A 25,838-nucleotide genomic window follows, 5' to 3' on the forward strand; every position below is an offset into this window, starting at 1 on the left:
CAGAATGCTCTTATGCTTTATTATTATTAAATTGATTTATATACTGCTTAATGCCAAAACAGGTTGCTAAGCGGTTTCCAAAATATTGCCATTATGCAGCATTATTAAAATGCAACACAATCCCAGTAAAACCATCTCGTTAATGCAGTAAAATATAAATGCCCATTGTTAAATATGCAATAAAGAAATCCCATTAAAACACGCCCATTTAAATAGGAGGCTTGTTTTACAAGTGTGGCATTTGGGTTTCCAGGCAACCAGGAAAAGACAGTAATGCTCCGTTTGTTCAGTGTTCAGACAACATTTATCCAAATAATATCCAGGAATAAGAAAGGTATACAATGTTGTGGCTTATGGGCTCTCGGCTTTATCTCTCTGTTTTCTCCTCAGGATAAAAAAAATAAAAAATGGTATTTGTAAGATCCAGAAATGTGAAGGGTGAGAATATCCTCTTTATTTCCCCAGAACTCTTCCTTTTGTCTGTTCTATAGTTAGTAGTGGCCAGCTTTTTTTGACAAATGTACCACAAGTTAACCTCAAAGCATAACAGAGTTGCTATTCTAATCCTTTGTGATGTGCATTTAGGCCCTGGGATATTTATACTCTCATCTACTGACCTGAAGAGCTGGCAGTAGAGTCAAGCAGGAGTGCATGGGTAACTATGCTATCCCAAGGCCAGCAAGTCTCCTAGCTCCTATCCACAAATATCGCTTTGACTTGCTAGGTGTGCAGTGATTTTATTCATTACCAGCCTCCCCCTTCCTGAACACAGGACTTGCAGGGTCTTCTCATTCATATGGACCTGTGCAGACAGCAAGAAACAACAGAAGTCTCTCTCCTCTGACTTAGGGGACATTTCTGCCATTCTTTTTTTTTTTTAATAAAAAATATTTCTATTAGATTTTACAATTTTATATTCAATCAACATGATGAAATCACATAATAAAGAAAAAACCAAAAATAAAATAAAAAATATCCCTCCTCCCTCTACCCCAAGGACTTCCCTCAACTTCCCCTTCTGGTTTTTTGCTACATTTTTTTCCTTCTGCTACTATTGTTCTACCTAACTTCATAATCTCTTTTGTAAATGTACTTCTAATTGTTTTTCTAATTTATTCCAATATCTTTTTGCTGTATTTTTCTTAATTGTAAGTGTTCATTCAAACCCTGCAAGTGAGTCTATTCCTTTACAATATTTTTGCAGATACAGTGTAAATGGATTCCAGCCTTTTCTAAATTATCTTTATCTCTTAATCTTCCTGTAAGTTTTGCCATTTCTGCACAGTCCATCATTCTGGCTCACTTCTGCCATTCTTCACCTTCTCAAACCATTGCTGCGGTCCTCCAGATATTGTTGGGACTCCACCCATCAGCTATCAACCGTTGGCCAATCTGGCTGGGATTGAAGTCCAAGACCTCTGAAGCATCACAGGTTCCCCATCCTTGCTGTGGGTCATTAGGCACCCTGCTGGCAAGTAGATTTGTGGCGCTTGCATCCAGCATCTTGCCAGAGTACCTGTGCCCTTTCGGGGCTATATCTAAAAATGACTGCGAGTGAGACGTCTAGATTAAGGTAAGAAAACCATCATTGGTATTACCAGAAAAATAGCAGTGGCAGCACACAGAATAATGCACAGGAGGCTACAATGGGATTTTGCCGCAGTTGTATTAGCCATAACACACATCCAGCAGAAACACTCGAAATGTTTTTAACTGCTTTATGGGGTTATTCAACTGTTTATGTTTATATTTTGTTTATGTATTTTGTGTTTTTATACTGTAATTTTACCTCGTGAACCACCCTGAGACCTGTGGGTATAGGGCGGTATAAAATTTTAATAATAATAATAAATCATTCTTACATTTTATTACTAGTGGAGCCAAGGCAACGACACACGCGTACTAGTGGTGAGCAGGGTATGTAAGAATATTTCCTCCCATCCTACAGGCATTAGTTGGAGAATGTAGCTGCTCCCTTTCTGGTATTTTTTGTAGACAGATTTATTTCTGAAACAGTTCGACAGCCTTATAAGGGCAGCAATTCAAACAATGGGACTGGTATGGAATACCATTTTAACTGCTCTTTTTTGGGTGGAAGGAGAGTGTTCCTTTTCTTCTTCTTCTTCTTCTTCTTCTTCTTCTTCTTCTTCTTCTTCTGGAAAAGCCATGAATAAGAGATGCTTTTGAAAACTGCTCTAGCCTTTGACAGCTTGTGCAGTCTCCTGATGTCACGCCTCCTAATTGACACAATGCAGGGTGTCTGCATGGCACATTGCTGCAACATTTGTTTTACAAGCACACATTTCACAGGAAACAAAGAATTAATCTTCCCAAGACTTACATGCCTACTCTCCCCCCAAAAAGGGAAAAATAAAACTGTTACACATCCACACAAATAAAAATTCATAGGATGGTGGCAGGCAGCCAACAAACTATTTCAGGTCTGGCCTCCCATCTGTTCATGATTAGAAAACACAATCAAATTGCTTTTTCTCCGACTAATTCTCAGAAGGACTCCTTAAAAACAGATTCCATGATACAACTGTAATACGGCAGAAGAGTTTACAGTGATCAATAAAGCACATCTTTCCAGCAATCTGCAAGCCTCAACAAAGAAAAGGGACTCACTTCCCCCCTTGTTCCTCTCACCATTACCAAGCCTCTGAGTCAATGAACTATCAACAAACCAGCGAAGGAGACAGACAGGTCTTGATTCTCCAGCCAGCACACCCAAAGTTATTCTCAAAACGTGGCAATTTACTGAACAGCATGTATTAATTAATTTACTTCTGTTTCCAGATCCTATAAATAAATAAATCTGAACATTTTGAAAGCCACATAGAAATCCCCTTTCCAACTTGTACTCCATTGCTTGGCTATAAATTTATCTCCGCCACTCTGTGACTAGTGTAAAGGTTCAAAGCAAAAATAATGATTAATGCTTATTCACAGCAAAAAATATATCCTAGCAATGGAATCAGTGTTCGAAATTTACCAGGCGCTGAGCACATTTTGTACCTGGCTACTAGCCACTTGTGGTCAAGTGAAGATGCCCAGGCACCAAAATGGCGCCCGACATCTCCACCATCTGGAGAATCCTCGGATCTTGACTGTTTTCGCACACTAGCAACATACCCTGTAGAATTCCATTCATTATATTTTATCTCCACTATCAGAGTGAATTTCAGGAACCAAAAAAGCTGACTTTTGAGCCGTCTGGTCTCCAAATGGCAACTAGACATTCTGTTTTAGCGACTGTAGCCCCAGTTTAAGGAGCCATTGGCTAGCTTACATATCTGAGTTTCTAACACGGAATGAAATTTGTTTTTCAAGCTTGTCCTGATCTTTATTGCGGCACTGGCTAAACAATACGGGACTCATGTTTGCATCTCAAACTCATGCAGTGCTAATTGACAGGGCTTGGGAGTCTTCTGATCTTCTGCTACTGAATTATAAGCACACACTATTCTAATGCACATGCCAGTAATCCTGCAACCAGTCTTTCTCTGCATTACCATTCCTCCCTTGCTGACTAATACTACAAATGGGTGTAACTGTACAGGAGTGAAAAAGATGTGAGGCTTCCAGGGGGCGAGGAGGCTCTCCTGATAAGAAATTAATTTTGGGGTAGATTTAGCTTTGCACATCACAGTTACTCTGCTCTCACACCTTTCAACATACATTGAGAGACATTTTGTTCCGGTGTGAACAAGCCTCATGATTATAGACGTTATCAGAAGGAAGGCTGTGTTTCCACAACATCTAGTAAGTCAAGAGCAGCTCCTCCAAGGACTTCAGGAAGAGGGGAACAGTGTGGCAAATAACAGTCAACATTTCATGCTTTCTTGGGCATGCTAATCCTAGGCAACGAGATTGAAGATTAAGGAGCAGGAAACAATTACATTGTGTGCCACTGCCAAGATGCAAAGGCTCTAAATCTCCTTGAAGGCGAAAACAAATTAGCAAGTTTGCCTGAATCAAGCTGTCCCTCCGAATGGAGGCCTGTATTCGACTACAGTGTTATTAAACTGCAACACTGTGAACACAATTTCCCCTAGCTTATTAGCTGCGCCCTTTTTGTCTAGACAGGCAGAATAGCTTGTAACCTAGACGTCAGCTTTACCCTTGCACCACCAGGTTTACACTTAAGAAGGGAAACATCACCTGGAAAGGGCCTCAGTGTCCCAGTGGAAAGTACTTCTGTGTGAAATAATAAAGCTTTAAGGTGCAGAATCCTTAAGATTACACACAAACGCACACACACACACTTAAGGGGAGAAGCTTTTGTCAGTACAGTTTTACCTTGGATCCTGAACGCCCTAGAACTCGGACGTTTGGATTCCCGAATGCTGCAAACCCGGAAGTGATTGTTCAGGTTTGCGAATGTTCGTTTGGAACCTGAATGTCCAGCTTCCTGCAGCCAATCAGAAGCCATGATTTGATTTTTGAACATTTTGGAAGCTGAACAGACTTCCGGAACAGATTCCGTTCGACTTCCAAGGTGCGACTGTGTTCTAAGGGCAATTTAAACCCACAATCCACTGTGCTGAAGGAGGTTTGGATGTGGCCGAGGTGCACTCTGTGCTTAGTGAAAGTATGGGCAGTCAGAAGCTATCCCTGCTGGGCTGATCTGGGTCCCTGCTGTTCCAGTTTGTAGCTGGACGGGACATTGCCTGTCTTTCACCCTTTCCAGGTGTGGGCATCAGGGTTTCATAAGTGGCAGTGTCTGCTGCAGCATTCAGCTAAATTGCTGGCACCAAAACAATGCAAGAGGGTGCCATCGGGGGTCAAAGCATTGCAGAGTTACAGCGCCTGCTGTGGCTGTAGAGACCATGCCTCTTCCCACTGGCAGATGAAGGCGTCTGGTTTCTTTGCTACAGATGCACCATGGCGTTCCTTCTCTCTGCGCTCTTCCCAGCGGTCATTCCTCCTCTGGTCACTGCTGTGGATACACAACTGGACTGCCTGCCTCCAGGCACTGTGATCGTCTGCAAGGGATTCCCACACTGTGGGGTTAACATTGCCAGCCTTCATGTCATGTTATAACACAGAGTTGCCAACAGGCCTGGTGCCTGAAGCCAGCTCCCACAAAGCACATCTTTGGAGATGCCACCATCTTTCAGCCTGTGTACATGACCATGTCAGAGTAGAAGTTGCCGAACAGGGGAGTGGCGCTGCGGTCTAAACCACAGAGCCTCTTGAGCTTGCTGGTCTGAAGCCAGCAGTTTGAGTCTGCACAACGGGGCAAGGTCCTGTTGCTCTGTCCCAACTCCTGCCAACGTAGCAGTTCGAAAGCACGCCAGTGCAAATAGATAAATAGGTACCGCTGCGGCAGAAAGGTAATGGTGTTTCTGTGCGCTCTGGCTTCCGTCACGGGGTTCTGTTGCGCCAGAAGCGGTTCAGTCCTGCTGGCCACATGACCCGGAAAGCTGTCTGTGGACAAACGTTCCTCAGCCTGAAAGCAAGATGAGTGCCGTACCTCATAGTCACCTTTGACAGACTTTGATGTATTACAGTATTTTAACATTTTGTTAGAAGCCGCCCAGAGTGGCTGGGGAAGCCCAGCCTGATGGGCGGGGCATAAATAATACATTATTATTAATTATTATTAATTATTATTATTATTATTAACAACAACAACAACCGTCCAAGGGTCCTTTACCTCTTTTTACCTTTAGATGTTGCTGAGACAGAAGTGCAAACATAATGTCAGAGACTATGTCCTGCCATGTGGTGCCTGAAATGTTTATGACACAGAACATATGGATAGCACTCCTCGCAGGTCTAAGTTGCCCACGACTCACTTTCTTTTTCCTTAGCCAGGTGTTAGGATTGCTCCCTAGCACCTGCTGTCCAACACTCATAAAACCAAGGCAAATAATTCTTTTAATACATTTGATCGGAATATCTTTCTTTGTGGGAGTATCATTTGAAAATTGTCGAAAATTCGCAGGAATAAAACTAAGGAACATTTTATTGTTTTTTAATGGATTGAAATACAGCCTATTTGCACTGTTTTGTGTCTACCCAAAACTAGTCTTTAATTTCCTCTTTTGGCAGTTAAGCAACCTTGGGTCATCACCCCGACCATGGGCTAAGCTGGCTGGGGATGGTGGGAGTTGTAGTTCAACAATATCTGGTGGTCCAGGAGTTCTGGTTTAGATTATATGTCAAAGCTTCAAGCTCAAAGATATTGCAAGCGCGTGCCTTTAGCTGGTTTGGCAAACATCCTGTAAGTATTGCTAAAGTAGTGAAATTCCACAGTACCCATTTAAGCAGGAGCAGGTAGTGCAACTCATGTTAATTTGGGCCTCTGATGCTCTGCGGGAGGAACCGGCTTCCGAAAAAGAAAACGGCGATTGTCAAGAGTGAAAAAGCTACAGCACTGGGTGTCGGCAGAAGGGAAATTGGACCCACTATATCTGTATGTGGCACATAACTGCACACGCGAGGACATGATGTGCTTCTTCATGTGTTTGCATCTAGTTGGCTTCTCTGTTGATGAGAAGTTTCCAACTATGACTTCTCTTGACTTCCAGTCTCTGCTAGGTTCACTTCCTTTAGCGATCTGCTCTGCTCACCTCACCCTTTTGACTATTTTGCTATGTTTAACTGAGTTTCAACATAGATTTGTTATCAGCCACTCTGTCTCACTCCAGCCCACAACAAGGGACCACACGTTCTGAATGACAAACTACAAAGACAATAACTTTCAGGTAATAAAACAGATATTGCTGTATGTCAAGATAAGGAAAAGAAGCCAAACAACTCCATATTCAAGGCAGTCTGTTGCCAGAAGTAATAGCCCCTAGCTTCATGGCTGAGAGGATTTAAACCCACTCCCAAAGTCCTAGTGACAATCTGAACATTGTGGCCTTAATAGAATTTAGTACAGGTTGACACAGTCAACAGGAATTAGTTCAGTGATGTGTTGCATCATCTAGCTTGCAAGGGACAGCTCCATCTGTTTATTTATGCCTTATAACCAAATGAAACCTTTTTGCTGTATCTTTGCTTTTTATTTCATGTACTTGAAATTGAGTTTGAAAGTGACACTTAAGCTAGAATTGATTTTGTTCTGCAAGGCTGGTTATTAAATAGGGCAACAGTTGAAATTTCCATCTGATTATCCTTTCTTCATCTTTATTAATGGGCTTCCAAAATGTCACTTCTTAGCCAAGGTAAAGGACAAAGGCATTCTAATCTTGATATGGTTAGGCCAAGAGAAATCATTCTCTCTCCTTTTAAAAGCATCATTTAAATTCCCTTCCTGGGAAATTAAATTTTGATGTCACCTTCTCAGTCCATACAATTTAAAAACAGTAATTGAAAGCAGTAAACAACAGCAGTGACTTCCAGACAAAGGATAAGGAAATCGTGAACAAGTTGATGCAGACACAAAATTCTGCGGGGAGATCTTAATAGAATGAATTTGAGAATTACTGCCAAAGAAACTTTTCAGAAATGCTGCATGTCAGAAGTTCTTAATTATTATATTTTACTTGGATGGCAGCACAATGAATTACTATTTAACTTATCTTCTCCAATATGCTATTTCAGTATCAGATATGTACCCTAGCTTGACAGAACTCTCAGGATGAAATAACTATAGGGTGGAACTCAACTAAATTTTAATCTGAGAAGAACCACTGAAATTAATGAAGATGACTACATTAGGGTCGTTCATTTCAATAGGTCTGTTCTTAGTAAAACCTAGTTGACGACCATTCACAAAGGCTAACAACTCCAAATTACCACATTTGGTCGCCCATCCTCGATTTCCTAAGCATTCTGTGCAAACATGAGATGCACATACACAGAGTACATTAGAATTACAGGTATTCCTGTTTCAGTGTACTGCTTTTGCGGGTTATTATTTCATTAATTAAATTACCTGACTTCCAGATTTTTAAAACTATCCTTCTGATGGATAAAAATCACTCTTTTCACTTCAGTTGTCAAGCTGCAGTATATTTAGTCTTATTTCAACTCTCCCAACCCATTTTTATATAACTTTCATTTATACATGGGTTTTTTTGTTTGTTTTGCTTTTTAAAAAGATGACCATTATTGAGGCAGAGGATCTTATAGTATAAAACCATGGACTTTTCACAGCCCCCTCTCCCCACCTTGAGTTATAAAAAGATAGCTTCCTTTATCTATGAAAAGTGACATTTGCTGATTCCTTTTAAACAAGTTGGTCGTTGTTCCCCTAGTTCATAGCTTTCCAAACTGTGTGTCGTGACATGTTAGTGTGTCGGCTGCAGTGTGTAGGTGTGTCGCGCAAACACTCCCCACGCTTCAGCCCGGGGCTGGAAAGAGGTTAGTTTAACCTCCGGTTTGCTAGTAAAACTGAATTACCGTGTCACGACATGATGCGAAACTGAATCACTGTGTCGCGAAATGATGCATGTCTAAAAAGTGTGTCACCAACATGAAACGTTTGGAAAACTCTGCCCTGGTTGAACATGACACCAACAGCATGATTTTCTGCATGTTTACTTGGAGTGAAATCCTTCTAAATTCAATGAAACTTACTTCCAAGTATGGTGGCATAGGGTTCTAGCCTTCAGAATTCTGATTTAAACTATAGGCAAAATAAAATGTGAGAATGGCCTATTGTACATCTGTGCCTTTCGATATGAATCAACAAGACATATTCTAGATAACAAACTATGAGCCACACGCCACGTTTTCCCTCCAAGCTATATGTTGCATCTGCTACCGACCAATTTTAAAAGTGTTTCTCACATATGTATAACTTTTAAGGGGAAAAGTGGAGTTCGGTCATTTTGAATTCACAGTTTCTCCATAAATTGTAAGTCAATAAGTAAACAGTAGCACACATATTTGCACCTCTTGCCTTCAAATGCCCAATGTCTGGAATTTCTGGCTTAATAATAATAATAATAAATTTTATTTATACCCTGCCCTCCCCAGCCAAGACCGGGCTCAGGGCGGCTAACACCCGATATAAAAACAAACTGATTGAAATACAACTTTTAAAAAAGATTAAAATACATGAAAACATTAAAATACAGCCTCATTTCAATGGAGGGGATTTGTGGGAGGACAGGGGGCAGAGTTGCCATTAATCTGTTATCAAAGCTCAAGTTTAAATCATTACAAAAATCTGGAGCAAAGGGGAATTGTATGTCGGGAATATGTACTGACCTTTTTGTTATTTTAGTCACCAATATTTAATAATTAAACAACAACAGTTGGGCACCAGCTCTTTAGCCACTTAGCCACTGAAAGATATGTAACTGATAATAGAAAAGTTCTTGTTTGTGAGAGTAGTCTGCAAAATAGATACTGAGCCTACAACATTGTAATTGGGGGGAAAGTTTATAAACACATGCACAAAAACACCAATCTCAAAATACATGTAGTATCTACTAGCCTGCAGAGCTAGTTACACAACGGCTTGTAGTGTGGTAGACACAGGGCTGTAAAAATGGCTGCGGTGATGACTACCCATTTTCTGCTTTGACTGTAATGCCCCTGTAGCTACCGTATTTTTTGCTCTATAAGACTCACTTTTTCCCTCCTAAAAAGTAAGGGGAAATGTGTGTGCGTCTTATGGAGCGAATGCAGGCTGCGCAGCTATCCCAGAAGCCAGAACAGCAAGAGGAATTGCTGCTTTCACTGCACAGTGATCCCTCTTGCTGTTCTGGCTTCTGAGATTCAGAATATTTTTTTTCTTGTTTTCCTCCTCCAAAAACTAGGTGCGTATTGTGGTCTGGTGCGTCTTATAGAGTGAAAAATGCAGTATTTTCAATCCTTTCCCCACACCACACTAGTTGAGATTCCGTCTGTGTTTATATGTCCCAGCCCAGCATTGCAGCTGCTGGAATGAAGTCTGTGTGTGATGTTACATATAAACAGATACAGTGGTGCCTCGCAAGACGAATGCCTCGCAAGACGAAAAACTCGCTAGACGAAAGGGTTTTCCGTTTTTGCGTTGCTTCGCTAGACGAATTTCCCTATGGGCTTGCTTCGCAAGACGAAAACGTCTTGCGCTTTTTTTTTAAAGCCGCTTGAAGAGGCGCAGTTGCGACGGACCGTGCTTCGCAAGACGAAAAACATCGCAAGACGAAAAGACTCGCGGAACGAATTATTTTTGTCTTGCGAGGCACCACTGTATTCCAAAATAAAACACCCGTTAATATCTTACCATAAGAAACACTGATTTCATAAAACCTCAACCACACTTTAATTCTACATTTCTTGAACTATTATTCGATCAGTTCCAAAGACAAACAAAGCACATTCTGCGCTGTCAGTGCAGAATTACACAATTGTAGAGTTGGAAAGGACCCCAAGAATCATCTAGTCCAAGGGTGAGCAAACCTTTTCAGCGGGGGCCCGGTCCACTGTCCCTCAGACCTTGGGGGGGCGGACTATATTTTTTTGGGGGGCGATGAACGAATTCCTATGCCCCACGAATAACCCACAGAGGCATTTTAAATAAAGGCACACATTCTACTCATGTAAAAACAGGCTGATTCCCGGAGCGTCTGCGGGCCGGATTTAGAAGGCGATCGGATCGGATCTGGCCCACAGGCCTTAGTTTGCCTACCCCATATCTAGTCCAAGCCCCTGCAGGAATTTTTCGCCCGATGTGGGACGTGAACCCACAACCCTGCCATTATGAGTCTTATACTTTACCATACAGGGGACGCTCGAGTTGCGAACGTGATCCGTGCGGGATGCACATTCGCAACCCACATCTGCGCAGACACGGGTTGCGATTTAGCGCTTCTGCGCATGCGCGGCCGCCGAAACCCGGAAGTAACCCGTTCCAGAACTTCTGGGTTTCGGCAGTTCATAACCTGAAAAAACGCAACTTGAAGCGTCTGTAACCCGAGGTATGACTGGAATGGGATTCCAGAGCTTAGCATGTGCAGCCCACAAGAAAGCAGCTGGAGGGAGGGCTTATTAGGAGCTCTCCGAATTTGTTGTGGCTGTCTTCCCTGGTCACTGGTGCATGGAGACTTTGCTAGCAGAGGTTTACAATGGGATTGTTCATAACAGCCACTACAAAAAAAAGTTCCTAGTCAAAATATGGAACAAAGGGATTATTATGACATTAAGATTCAGGAACAGAACGTAACTGGGAAGAGGACCAAGAGTCGAAAGACGGCTAGAAAACTGCAGACATTCAAAGCCAAGCTTTTGATTGACAGTTCCAACTTACTGAAGCAGGAAACCAGACTTAATGAGCTGCAAGGTCAGTTAAGAATATGCTAGGCGGTGGCACAATAAAAGAAAAGAAAAAGAGATCCATGCAGTTTACTACCTTCCTAAGAGAGGTTTACGATGCTATAGGTAACTGAAAAGAAACCTGTGTCTGACAAGAGGGATATAACTTGCTTTCTTAAATCCTCGATGAAAAATCGCTTTTACAAAATGAGGACCAAAAAACCCCCCATTTTCATTTTCTTTCTCAAACTATCAGGACACGACAAGCTGAGAATACCACTTGTTAAAAAAGAAAAGCGACACAACTACCCTTCGTCTGTGTTTATTATCGAACAAGAACATATTGTTACGAAGAATCGGAATGCCAACCCAGCAATCTGAGCGGAGACAAATGCGACGAGGTGACGGATTGTTCTGGAACCAGTGGCAGGCAGGTGAAGGATGGCTGTCTTTGGATCAGCGTTCAAGCATAAAACCCTTCTTAAGAACAATTACTTCTGATGGCTACAGCTGTTCGCAGCCAAAACCAGAGAGAATAAATATTTGCAGTTTCTTTTCTTCAAAATGCCCCTTAAGCAGCTGATGATATACAGTTTGTGTCACGGTTAATTATATAATCTTTCAGGTTCCCCATCCTTAGAGAAATCGTATTTGTGAATGTGGAAGTGTAAAGGTGTTTTGGGGTGTGTGTTTTTACCCAGCCTATCCATATATTGCTTACTGTAAGAAATCATAAAAGTAACAGTAATACTACTACAGGAGTAACCTTGGTTCTCAAACGCCTTGGTTCTCAAATGCCGAAACCCCGGAAGTGTTATGGTTTTCAAACTATTTTCTGAAGCCAAGCATCCTCCTATGTGGCTGTCAGCTATTGTTTCCGGGGCACTTGCACCAATGAGAAGCTGTGCCTTGGTTTTCGAACATTTCGGAAGTCAATCGGACTTCCGGAACGGATGAAGTTTGGGTCTTTTGTTTTTGCTATTTATTTTGCGTTTTTGAGGCTTTTTCGGTTAATTTGTTTTCGTGACTGTGTAGAACCCAGTTCAGCTACTGATTGATTGATTGTGCAACTGCGGAAATGGATAAAAGCCCCCCATCCAAACAATGACCATCATCAGTGCAGGTAAGGGGAAAAAATCAATTTTAATTTTTTTATCATCTACAATACTGTATTTATTTTATAGTAAATTGCTTTCATTTTATGGATCAATGGTCTCGTTAGATATTAAAATTCATGTTAAATTGCTGCTTTAGGGGTTGTTTTTAAAAGTCTGGAATGGATTAATCCATTTTGCATTACTTTCTAAGGGAAACCGCGCCTCGGTTTTGGAACGCTTTGGTTTTGGAACGGACTTCTGGAATGGATTAATTTTGAGAACCAAGGTACCACTGTAATAGTATTGGCAATACTACAATTAATAATACTAAAATGTGTTTTTAATTTATTCCATACTGCATAGTGACTTCTGAGTGGCCTACATTATTTGAATATAGACCAACACAGTCAAACTAGCGATAAATATCAGCTTTCTTAGAAGCAACTATCAAGACAGCTTCTGTATTTGCCCTCACTAACCTTACATCGCAGCCCATCTGTTATCATCTAAATAGTCTTCTCTTCTCAGATATTTTACTTTAATTGAGTCTGACTGGTTACAAAGATTTGTGTCAGCTAATGAACTGTTGGCTTTTGTTTCCCTTTCCTGCAAACTGACCAGAGGAGCACAGTTTCTGAAGTCTTCAGTCTGCCAACATATTCCCAGTCGCTACACTTGAGAACAGGTCTGAAATGAACACAGATTTTAGTATAGCAATATTATTACCCTTGAGGCCTCTCCCCACTTTTTTCTTCTTCTCAGCAGGGAAATGCCATTAATGATGTCATTAATGACAGTAATCTTACCTGACTCCAGTTCTCTCTTGAAGTCCCTTCTCCACCCCCACCGCCCCCAATAATAGCAATTTTTCTTTCCCTGGTCAGTCATGCAAATGTTTTCCAATGCCCTCAATTGGAAAAACAAGCCATTTGATGGCAATACTTGTAGGCTGCCTAACACTTCTGGAATCTTGTTTTTTATTATACAATTATCCTACTTTGCAAATGAAGACTATCCCAAAGTAGCTCACAGCAATTTAAATATAACTACAAATAACAATTTAAAAGCGGTATTGATGTGGGGGTGATGTACATAAATCAAACTATGGTGTAAGACCTGCCCTAAAGGCTTGCAATCCAAAAGGCGGGACACACTGAAGGGGAAAAGAGAGAAGGCGCGACGAAGACTAGGGAAATCAATTTTGACAATGGCAGAATAAAGGGATGAGTAGCTAACATGTATTTTTTCCAATTGGGACCAGGGCTGGAAGATATCTGGCTTTCAACATCACAATATATCAGCAGCTAAACATCACGATATACCAACATATCATGATGTATGAAATAAGGATGGAACTGCATAGAGGCAAACAGTAAGATTGGATGATACCTGGTTTTTTACATCGCAATATACCACCAGCTAAACATCGTGATACATCATAATGTCTGAAATAAGGATGGAGCTATGTAGAAGAACTGGCTGGCTTCACAGTTTTCCCCACACTGTAATACTTGCCTAGCACACCAACGCATGCACAAAACATGATATGGACTTCAAACCAGTTTTGAACGATCTATCGCCCAGCCCTGGCACACATCATGATTTGCGATATACTGCTGGGTCAAAAATTATGGAACCAATTTCACGATGGCAACTTCAAACTGGTTTTGCACGATATTATCACCCATCCCTAATTGAGTCCCGATTACTGGTACAGTGGACCTTCTGGATACGAACTTAAATCGTTCCGGGGGTGCGTACGTACCCTGAAAAGTCTGCAACATGAGGCGCCACTTCTGCACACGGCTAAACCCGGAAGTATACACTTCCGGATTTGCTGCATTCGCAACCTGAAAGTTACGGTAACCGAAGGTAACGTAACCCAAGGGCCCACTGTATTCTTGCTAGGATGGAGGTCCTTGTAACTAGACAGTGGTAACAGAGGCCATAAGTGGCCTTCCCTTGAACAGTACAGTTTAGGATTGCCTTATCAAACAGCAGCTTGCCTTTTTTATTGGAGTACCCGTTCTGGAAGCGCCACACAAGAAGCGCCTCATGCGCTCAAAGTGCACGTAGCAGAGATATGGCTTGGGTGGGGGGACTACACTAGAGCAGCCCTAGTCTCTAGTTACCATTTTAAGAACTCCATGCAAAATAAAACTGCATCTCTTTTATATGCCACACTGTTCTCATTACGCCTGCCGTTAATACCAGCTCCTCTTTATCTCCCTCTTTTTACAAGGAATTACTGCAGCTGCTCAAACTGCATTTTGTATATGGCTGCCATATGTGCAACTCAGACCTCCTACAAACTGGTTGTGATCACTGCACAACTGATCCCGGCTGATGACTCAACGCCACCCAACACAATTTCTGTCTCTCATAAACATAGCAAAAGGTGGCATGTTCAGGTATGAATCACGCTTGAGCCTCAGGAGTGCATCACTGCTATTCGGATCATCCTTGTACCTTTCCTGTTGTCTGTATGAAAGTTACCAATTTCACTGTTTAGTATTTAACTGTGTGAATGCAAGCATCTGATACATCTGGTGAATACATCAGGGACGAGAAGCAAGGGCCATTAACCTAATTATTTCAAGGTTTCAGAACAACATCTCTGATGAAGTCCAAAAGCTGTTCTGGAGGTTTTCTTAAAGGATACAAAGCCTAGCTCTTCCAAAAGCCTGAGAGCTGTTGAGTGAGCATGTCTAGACCTGTGGGACTGTTGACACACTATTTTTAGTGGTTTCTTGATGAAGAGACTGTGTTTGGTTTCGTTTTTTTACATAGTTTTACTGCCACTGTTGTATGGTTTGCTTTGCTGGAAGCCGCACTGAGCCTTAGAGAAGAGAAATTCCAGTTTTTTAAATAAATTACAGTCAAATCTCATTTTGTGGACAGGATCCGTTCTGGAGGCCCGTCCGCAAGCTGAAAATGATGCACGTCGAAGTGTTGTGTCTGCGTACGCACGTGGCACGATTTAGCCCTTCTGTGCATGCACAAGCAGCGAACCTGGCAGTAAACCTTTCCCGTACTTCCGGGTTTGCCGCGGACGTTCGCCGGAGCGGACGCAAGTGGAGGCAGATGCAGAACAAAGTTTGACTGTAAAAACAATGCAACTACAACCAGTGTATGTCTCTCTGCCCCATATGTTTGACTGTTATGTCACTAAAACCTTGCTTATCCTCCAATGTAAATGCACTATTTGAAGTGTAAAACTATGCATAACACTTCAGACACCTGGGCTTGGTGCAGATTCAATGCTTGCTCCCTAGAAACCATGATTTGCACATTAAGAGTCAGCCAGAAGTGTGCCCCAAACACTAACATGTAAATGAGACCATTAGAACCCAATGCTAAATGTACTAAGGATCTATGAAATTAACAGAATTTACTTGCAATTGTGTCTTGGATTGAAGCATAAGCAATTTTTCATTACGTAGCATTACACCACCAGGTAATTTTTGTCACAAAGGAAAAACCACCAGACAGCCACATCTATTGAATTTCCCATATTTAGAAGGCTCAGCTTAATATATTCAGCTTAATATTCCTATATTAAATCAGGATCTGCTTCTTTCCTTTCTTAGAAGCCCACAACAATTTTCAGGGATTTATCAGTGTTAAGACGTTATTAATATTACTCAAGAAGCTTTCCAATATGCTAGACATCAACAAGTGAAACCTTTATTATCCTGTTTCCCTATTCTCTGCAGCTTTGAAGGCTGAATAGTTATCTTGCTAATGCCACGCAAATGTCCCAGATTTGCAGATGCACAAACAGAATGGATAATACCTGGCGGAGTTTCCTAGACTATACACCTCTTCCCATAAGCAGAGGCAGGGACTCTGGATCAGGCAATTTCAATAAATAAAAATCTTCTCAGCTGAGCACATCCGAGTAGTACCAAAAGCAGGCAGATGGAATATCATTCTTGTGAGCATGGAGGCACATTATAAAATACCACACTGCTGCCCTTCAGACCTTTAACAAGGCGCACTTCTTAATTCAGTGGGGGTCAGAAGTTTAGTTTACTCAGCAAGAATAACACTATTAAAAGCTACTGCTCTTTCATGTCACCACAATTCACACTCGTACATTCCAACTCTGGCTAATGCAGGTCAGTGAAAAGAACACGAAGGGAGAGAGACAGGCACCTCAGCCTGCATATTTTAAAACAGAATTTATATGTGCTTTGAAAACAATCTAAAAGGATCAATCTAGATTACGAATCTGATGAAAGCGTGCGCAGCAAAAGAGATGGATGGACGAGAGCATATAAAAGCAAGCAAGTCAGAATCTTTCTATTGATTTCCAGGCAGACAGTGTAAAGCACTCTGCTGGTGCCTTATATATCACTGCACAGAATGAACTACTGTTGCGCATACAACTGAAGCATGTTAGGATTTATCATCAGCTGATGTGCTGTAGGACACTTTTGAAATGGAATTTCTTGCTTCCAATACAGCGGCTATTAAATCACTAGTAATTAAATACTGCTCAAGCAAACAAGAGAAAACATCTGTAACAGCACCCATTCCAACAGTTCTGATTAGATATAATACCCTACGCCAAAACCAGCAATTAGACCGGCATGTACAATAATTCCATCACTGATAACAGTAAATTCAGGCAATAAGAGATTATCTTACGGAATTTATAATGGAAAAAATCTGCCCATGACAAAGAAAAGCTTTTTCTGATGCCTTAATTTTAACAAGAGTCATCACACTTCCAATTCTTTTCCTGACCAAAGTTTCATCTCTTAATTATTTTCAATAAATGCCTGCTTATTCATAAAGCAACAGGTTGCCTTATTTTAATTAATGTGCCTTATACATGAAACCTCCATGGATTGATGTTCTCTCAGAAACTTCCAATTCAAAAAACAAATTCTCATAACTGTTAACATCACCAGAAAATGTATTCATGCAGCACAAATCTTTTTTCTTTACAATAAAAAATTAAAGCGAATGCTCAGGAAATCTCCTCACATTAAATACAGATGGCCTGTACAGGGTATTGCATAGAATGTTTTAAAATATAGAAGCGTGAGTTTCAGATATACTTCTAAAATTGTATCACTTTTAAAAACACTTCCTCCTGCACCATTATCCTGTTACACTGTAAACCATTTTATTTTTAAACAAAGACATTCAATATCTAAAAATACATTCAATCTTATCCTAAACGTTTATCAAGCCACTCGGTACAATCATGTATCAAGAGTTTATTTTATTTAAAATGTAGCTGGTTTCACTGGAAGAGATATGATGGGAATTTCCTCTAGTTCTAACAACAAACAGTACTGTATAATATGACTGCTAACAAACTTGTGAAGCACATGCAACGTTCAGACAAAATGGGAAGAGAAACCACAGCTTACCTTCCTCGGTTTCATGCCATACAATCCCTTCCAAATTCACACTGGTCCCAGGTTCACATGGTCCAAGGCATTCAGGTTCCGTTACTATTCCAACATCGCAAGTATTCACACCCACTGAACGAGTCCGTACCAAAAGTTGCTCAACTGGAGCAGCAATGTTGGAGGAAGATGGGGAAAAGTAGGAAGGCAGAATCTGAGGTGTAAGACTACTGGAGATAGGAGGCGGAGGTGCAGGCACTGTAAAGAGGGGGTCAACCTAAAAACAAAAACAAAGAAAGACACAGTCTGTCATATGCTGAAGGTACTAGGAAAGATTGTGTTTATACACACATTGAGTTTTGAATACAGCAATTCCACACATTATGAAGCAGTACCCAAAAAGGTCACATGATATCAAGATGCGCCAATCAAAACATATTTCAATATCCTCTTCAAATAACTATGGTCACTTAGGAATTTTTGTCTTCAAACTCTGTCAGTGTGACCACTGAGCTTCCACCCTGTTTTAGTGACTCACCGAATTATTACCTTTTAGACCAGAGCTTGCCAAACTGTCTGTTGTGACACATTATTGTCTTGGCTGCAGTGTGTAGATGCATCACGCAAACACTCCCCGTGCTCCTCCCAAGGCCGGAAAGGGGTTCCCTTTAACTTCCGGTTTGCTAAACTCAGTAAAACTGAATTACTGCAAAACCGAATTACTGCGTTGCGGAAATGAGGCATGTCTAAAAAGTGTGTCACCAACAGGAAAAGTTTGGAAAGCTCCTTATTAGACATTCTGATCGCTTGCTTTAATATTTGCTCCCAGGCTTTTCAGATGCCTAGGATCACGAACCAACTAAGATATCAACAGTAATTTGAGGTAGCATCTTATTTAGAAATGACTTTTTATCATTTATTCTCTAATATGGGCTCCATTCTACTGTGACTATGAAAAATAAGTTGAGCCATCTTAGAAATTGTCTAAGTTAGTGTGGCATGAAATCATCAGACGCATGAAATAAAATGAAATGGCCACTGGTTGTGTGGAGACAGGAATCTTGTGCACACTGGAAGTGCAGGGTGGATAAGGGTGAAAGCACTAACCCCACCTAGGTAAAGGGACCCCTGACCATTAGGTCCAGTCACAGACGACTCTGGGGTTGCAGCGCTCATCTCGCTTTATTGGCCAAGGGAGCCGGCGTACAGCTTCCAGGTCATGTGGCCAGCATGACTAAACCGCTTCTGGCAAACTAGAGCAGCACACGGAAACGCCATTTACCTTCCCGCTGGAGTGGTACCTATATATCTATGTGCACTTGACTTGCTTTCGAACTGCTAGGTTGGCAGGAGCAGGGACCGAGCAATGGGAGCTCACCCCGTCACGGGGAATCGAACCGCCAACCTTCTGATCGGCAAGTCCTAGGCTCTGTGGTTTAACCCACAGCGCCACTTGCGTCCCCAACCCCACCTAAGTAATCCCAAAGTCTTTGTGTGACAGGTAAGACTGGAGAATTGGATGTAGAAGAGCTATATTCTTTCCCTTCCTTCAGAGTATCTTTCCTTGGATAAACTAGCAGCTGAAAATACAATAGCATAATGCATGGGTAGGCAAACTAAGACCCGGGGCCCGGATCTGGCCCAATCGCCTTCTAAATCCGGCCTGCGGGCGGTCCGGGAATCAGCGTGTTTTTACATGAATAGAATGTGTTCTTTTATTTAAAATGCATCTCTGGGTTACTTGTGGGGCATAGGAATTCGTTCATATTTTTTTTTCAAAATATAGTCCGGCCCCCCACAAGGTCTGAGGGACAGTAGACTGGCTCCCTGCTGGAAAAGTTTGCTGACCACTGGCATAATGCAACCTGTATACAGTCAAACCTCGGTTGTCAAACGTAAACTGTTCTGGAAGACCGTTCAACTTCCGAAACGTACAACAACCGAGGTGTGGCTTCTGGTTGGTTACAACAGTTTCTTGCACTCAAGCAGAAGCTGCGGCGGACATTCGAGTTCTGAAAAACATTAAAAAACCGGAGCATTTACTTCCGGGTTTTCAGTGTTTGGGAGCTGAAATGTACGATAACGGAGGCATTCGGGATCCGAGGTTTGAGTGTACTCTAAACAAACATAGTACACAGACAAATGGGATGCAATTTATGTTTCCTACTGAGACCTACCGATAATCTTTATTTAAAACCTGGAAGGCAAACTTATTCTATGCTGGTTAAAACTTGACGGCTGAATCTCTAGGTTTGGCAACTACCTGACCCCAAAAAAGGGAGGGATGAAATAAAGCACAGCAGAGTACAGAAGCTCTGTACTTCTGTTATGTGTTTATCCTGCTGCCATCAGACTTTTAAGATGTTGGCAGCCTTAAAAGAAAGGGTGCGGGGGGGGAAGCTTTTCAACAAGAAATCAAGCATGCAGGCGAGTGAAAACCAACTGACCTCAAAAACAGCTGTTCCTTGCAAACTAGTCATTGGATAAGTAAGGATGAAAAAAACCCAATATTTATCTTTGAACTACATTCAAGACACAGGGCCAGAGTTTGCACTACATGAGTTTTGGCTGCCGCACAGACTTCTCAGAGGCCCTCCAGCCTTCTTTTCAGGCTTTCGGAGTAATGCAAATGCACTTGGTTCCTGTGTTTCCCCCAGCATTTATCCAGATGTGGAGCAGCACAGTGTCGGCTCAAGCTATACCCCTTCATAGATAGATAGAACCCTGTGAAATTATTTTAAAATGCTCCAAATCGGTGGGTTGTTTTTTTAAGAGATCCAGTAGGGGGTAGTTGGTCAACAAGTGAGTTCAAGGTTCTGTTGGACCACGAGGATTTGGAGAGACCTCTCAGTCAAATGGTTCCCTGGGTGGCCTTGGACCAGCCCATCTCAAGAGGATGCTGGGAGGATAAAATGGCGGAACCACATATGCTCCTCTAAGTTTCTTGGAGAAGAACGGGTTACTAACATTAAAACTGACAGATTCTGCCTTGCAATCTGCAGAGATGGCAAAACTGACGGCACTGATAAAAGACACAAATTTAGAATCTTTTAAAGAAGACTGAGAGGAGGAGGAAAAAATAGTGGGGTATAAATGCTGCAAATAAATAAACACTGTGTTTATTAATAAATGTTAAGACACTTCAAGATGGTGTCCTAGTCACAAAACATTTTGCTCTTCAAAACCAAACAGGACTGTTTCAACCGGGTTACAGTAAGAGACACTGACAAAGAGACAGGCGATGTTTAACTTTCTGTGATGCCTGAAGGAGTTCGATGTTGCTACAGAGATTAAATGCTCTTATACAAAAGGCGGCGGCGTAACAGAAGAATTGTGAGGGATGGCGACAAATGCACAAAGTATAACAAGCCAGTCTTGATTGAGGCCTCCGGATTAGAAAATAAAAGAAGCTCTGCAAAATGACAAGACACCAGACACTTGGTCATTCTAGAGAAATGTGTCTATGTAAAAGTACAAGTTTCCACATGTGGATTGATTCCCCTGTAGCGGGGAACTCTGGATTCAGGTTTCAGGCTTCATATTGCAGTGCCAGAGTTTGGAGAAGCAGACCTAATAGGTGGTCACTGATTCTAGATTTGACAGCATTGCCCATATCTTATCAAAATATGTGAATTTATGTTCCCAAAGCACAGTGCCGCTCACACAATATTTTGATAATATATATTTTTTTTTTGGGGGGGGGAGTTATGATGCACTTATGGTCTCCTGGGTAAAGACCACAAGACAGTGGTCTTTACCCGAATGTGTCATGGATACTTAAATTTCTCTAAATTGTACCCATGAGCAGAAGTAGCACCCAGCATTAAAACTTTGTGAAATGGTCTACTTTCTCAAAACATTAAGAATCCTTGGAATTCTAGGATGGAATAGTTGCTGCAGTGAGCATCCTATTTGTTTATGAATCCTCTGTGCTTATACTGACTTATAAATAAAGAGAATGTGGCTTGAGTAAATGGCCTCAGCCCAGTATACCTGAAGGGGCATCTCCACCCTCATCGCTCAGCCCAGACACCGAGGTCCAACTCCGAGGGTCTTCTGCTGGTTCCCTCACTGCAAGAAATGAAGTTACAGGGAACCAGGCAGAGGGCCTTCTCGGTAGTGGCGCCCGCCCTGTGGAACACCCTCCCTTCAGATATCAAGAATTACACGACTTTTAGAAGACATCTGAAAGCAGTCCTGTATCAGGAGGTTTTTAACGCTTCGTGTTTTTATTATGTTTTTGGTTAGGCCGCCCCGAGTGGCTGGGGAAACCCAGACAGATGGGCAGGGAAGAAGAAGAAGAAGAAGAAGAAGAAGAAGAAGAAGAAGAAGAAGAAGAAGATCATCTATATATGAGAGACACTAACCCGGTGCAATAGCATTTCATGGGAACATCAAATCCCTTCCAGCCTTAAAATGCTATGACCCTAAAGGAAAGAGAGCGAGGCAGGTACAGAGCAGTAATGCTAAACAGGAAATATGGCTCAGTGGATTTTTTATGTCTAACATACACATTCGAATGTACAGACACAACACGTTACAGACCTTCCTAAACGGTACCAGCTCAGGCAACAAAAGAGGGATCAGATCTGAGTAGTCTCAAGGTGGCCAAAAACAAGACCCCCTTGAGCATGCAAAGCTAGCATGTCAGGAGAAATGGGCCGGAGTGGGTAGGGAGGAAGCCAGTGTGCCCACACCAGAAGTCATAAGGAATACACCGCCTACCATGTGCTCCTTTTACACATTTGCAAGGGGAACCATTTCCTGAGTCAGAAGTAAATGGTGCATCCCCAAGTTTCAGACAAAAAACATGCCCTGCTTGAACTGCCTCCTAATTTCAAACGCCGCTCAGAACGCTGCTATTATCGCTGCTTCTTCAAAGATCACAGGGTTAGCAAACCCAATATTTTGTTTTACAGTGGTACCTCGGGTTACATACGCTGCAGGTTACAGACTCCGCTAACCCAGAAATAGTGCTTCAGGTTAAGAACTTTGCTTCAGGATAAGAACAGAAATCGTGCTCTGGCGGCGGCGGCACAGCAGCAGGAGCCCCATTAGCTAAAGTGGCGCTTCAGGTTAAGAACAGTTTCAGGTTAAGAACGGACCTCCGGAACAAATTAAGTACTTAACCCGAGGTACCACTGTATTTGGTTGAAAGTCCCCAGAAGAACTCGCGAGGCAACGTACGAGGGCTGAGAAGGCAGAAGCGGGGAACGCAGCCATCTCAAATGGGGGATGGGGAAGGGGAAAGGTACAGAAGTCTAACATCTGCTGGTGGCAGTCTGTCAAGCTGAGGAAAGTTAATGTCAAGAACAGACGCTTTGCAGTTCCTCGCTGTTATTTTTGCATGATTATTCCCAGGTGTTAGGGCATGCTGAGCAGTAGCCTTGCTATTTATCACAGAAGAGGTTCCAAGGAAGAGAAAGAGAGGGGGAAAACCACAAGCTACACTTGAAGGCAGGTTAGTTGTACAGATTGCAGCAGTTCTGTACACAGGCAGCCTTAAAACCCTACAGAAATACGCAGCAACGTTTTCTTACCTCGCCTTATTTCACGAGCTTTTGGGGACCTGATTAGCAACGAAAGCTACTAAGTTTCAGAGTGTTGTGCTTGGCAGTTTTCCATTGCCCAAGTGTACGCTTGCATCAGGCGGCGATGGCCCTTCTGTACTAGAAAGCTGACGGTGAATATCTGCCAATAAATAGACTAAGCGCCCTAGTGAGCACTTTTCGTTCCGAACATGATGCACACACTAACCGTCCCCACCTCAATAACTCATGAAGAATAGCTCAGAAAAGGAATATCACCATTACTAGGAAGACAGCTGTGATCTTTCCTTTATGTGCACAGATACTCCACTATTTGCTTCTGCTATTCCAGATGCTAAAATTAAGAAGGGCATTAAAAAACAACAACCCGGTCTATCCGATGTTCTCGCAAATCTCCAGAATTCCAATCCTGGAGTAATAAAACTCCACCTCTCCTGTAGGGGATTTCCTGCCCAGCAGGGTGGATTCCACTATATAACACAGGAGTTCCTGTAGAAAAGACACTCCTTTCCTGTTGGATAGGAGGAAGTGGGGAGATTCAAATGCCAGATTTCCCCATCTCCTGTGGGAAAGCCACTTACACACACACACACGTACGTCTAAGGCAAAAAAATTAAAAGGAAGACCTTTTCAGCCATTTGAACTCATGTTCCATATAAAAATAAAAAATCTGATTTAAAAAAACAACTAAAAAATACTATCCTAATTACAAAATTTCAGAAGTATGTGTCTGTGGATACTTATTTCACTTTCTAACTTCTACCATATTTTTGTAGGCTTTGTTCCAGAAAAGGCTCTTGCTTTTATGGATGGCATTTAAATAAATGAGCAATCCTTTAATTCAGGGTCCAAGGAACTAAGGCTGCGTACATGCTGCACACATGTAGTTATTCTCCATCTGGGACCAGTCATGCTTACTCTCATCTTTCAGTCAAGATTGATTCTAGATCCTGGCATCCACAACCATGGATGTGGTTACTTGGAATGTGGCTGCTGAGACCATGTAACACCGGTCCTGAAAGACCTACAGTGGCTCCCAGTACATTTCTGTGCACAATTAAGTGTTGGTATCGACCTTTAAAGTCCTAAACGGCCTTGGCCCAGTATAGCTGAAGGAGCATCTCCACCACCATCGTTCATCCTGGACACTGAGGTCCAGCGCTGCGGGCCTTCTGACGGTTCCCTCACTGAGAGAAGTGAGGTTACAGGGAACCTGCTCAGTAGTGGCACCCGCCCTGTGGAACGCCCTCCCATCAGATGTCAAGGAAATAAACAACTATCTGACTTTTAGAAGACATCTGAAGGCAGCCCTGTTTAGGGAAGTTTTTAATGGCTGGTGTTTTAATGTATTTTTAATATTCTGTTGGGAGCTGCCCAGAGTGGCGGGGGAGACCTGGCCAAATGGGCAGGGTATAAATGGTAGTTGATGAGGATGACTGAAAACCCTCCCCTTAAATCCACGCCTTTCCCTCTCTGCACATGCCCCAGGTGAATGAAAAAAAAGTGCTGGTTGCAATCTTGGTACATGCTCACCCTACAGAATTGGGCATGTGTGGGATACAGCCCGCCACCTCTTCCAGGAATGCCTACATCGGCTTTCAAATGGGCACATCATGAGGTAACAGAGATTTTCAGTTTGCTTTTGAGAAGCAAAAATTGTGCAAGGAATCTAGGTTTTGTGTGAAATATGCAGGAAAAAAACAAGCACGCTGTTCCCAAATAAAATGTGTGCATATAGCATAAGCTCCATTACACCTTTCCTGTGAATATAAACCTCTCAAACTGGGAATATAAGGCATCCTTTGCAAATAACAAACTACGGCCTTTTAAACTCTGTATCGGAGGGCTGTTGTTTTTGTTTGCTACTATGATATATATTTTTTCTGTTTTTATATTGTAAATCACCCTGTGATCTTTGGATTAAGGGTGGCACAGAAATGTCATAAATATATAAATAAAATAAATCTCCCCAATGGGGACATGTTTGCCTCAATGGTGGGATCTTTTCACCACCCACTGAAGTCATACCCGTTGACCCATACTTTTCCCTAATATTTGCTATTCTGATGATTTTACAAATTTGGAGGATGTAGTATTAAACTAAGTCAGAGTAGACCTATTGAAAATAATGGACCTAACTGAGTCGTGTATGTTATTTTCAGTGGGGGTACTCTGAGTAAAACTTAGTTGACTGATGCCCTGGGTGATTATTTTTATTGACGATAGTTTTGTTTCATTACCGTGTGAGCCACTTTGATACTTCTTTCTGTAGATGAAAAACAGTACAGAAATACAAATACAGTGGTACCTCAGGTTACATGCGCTTCAGGTTACATACACTTCAGCTTACAGACTCCGCTAACCCAGAAATAGTGCTTCAGGTTAAGAACTTTGCTTCAGGATGAGAACAGAAATCGTGTTCTGGCGGCGCGGCGGCAGCAGGAGGCCCCATTAGCTAAAGTGGTGCTTCAGGTTAAGAACAGTTTCAGGTTAAGAACGGACCTCCGGAACGAATTAAGTACTTAACCCGAGGTACCACTGTACACAAAAATGGAAATGAACTGATCCAAAGTTCCAGGAATGCAACTGTGATCACAGGTACCATTGACTTCCCTTGCCCA

At 42.1% G+C, this 25,838-nt stretch overlaps 1 protein-coding gene across 4 annotated transcripts in view; it reads right to left on the reverse strand.

Moving 5' to 3' along the window:
• The window catches only part of ZNF608 (zinc finger protein 608), a gene marked incomplete at its 3' end in the record, with an annotated part of 124,605 nt that overhangs the window by 49,563 nt on the left and 49,204 nt on the right, over nt 1-25,838 (reverse strand). For all 4 annotated transcript variants that reach the window (XM_082191535.1, XM_082191536.1, XM_082191538.1 and 1 more), the window contains one exon: nt 17,690-17,945. In XM_082191535.1, coding sequence (XP_082047661.1) covers nt 17,690-17,945 — 256 coding nt within the window. The remainder of the gene's footprint in view (nt 1-17,689; nt 17,946-25,838) is intronic.

This window comes from Podarcis vaucheri, assembly GCF_965113315.1.
Source record: "Podarcis vaucheri genome assembly, chromosome: 11".
Lineage (NCBI taxonomy): Eukaryota > Metazoa > Chordata > Lepidosauria > Squamata > Lacertidae > Podarcis > Podarcis vaucheri.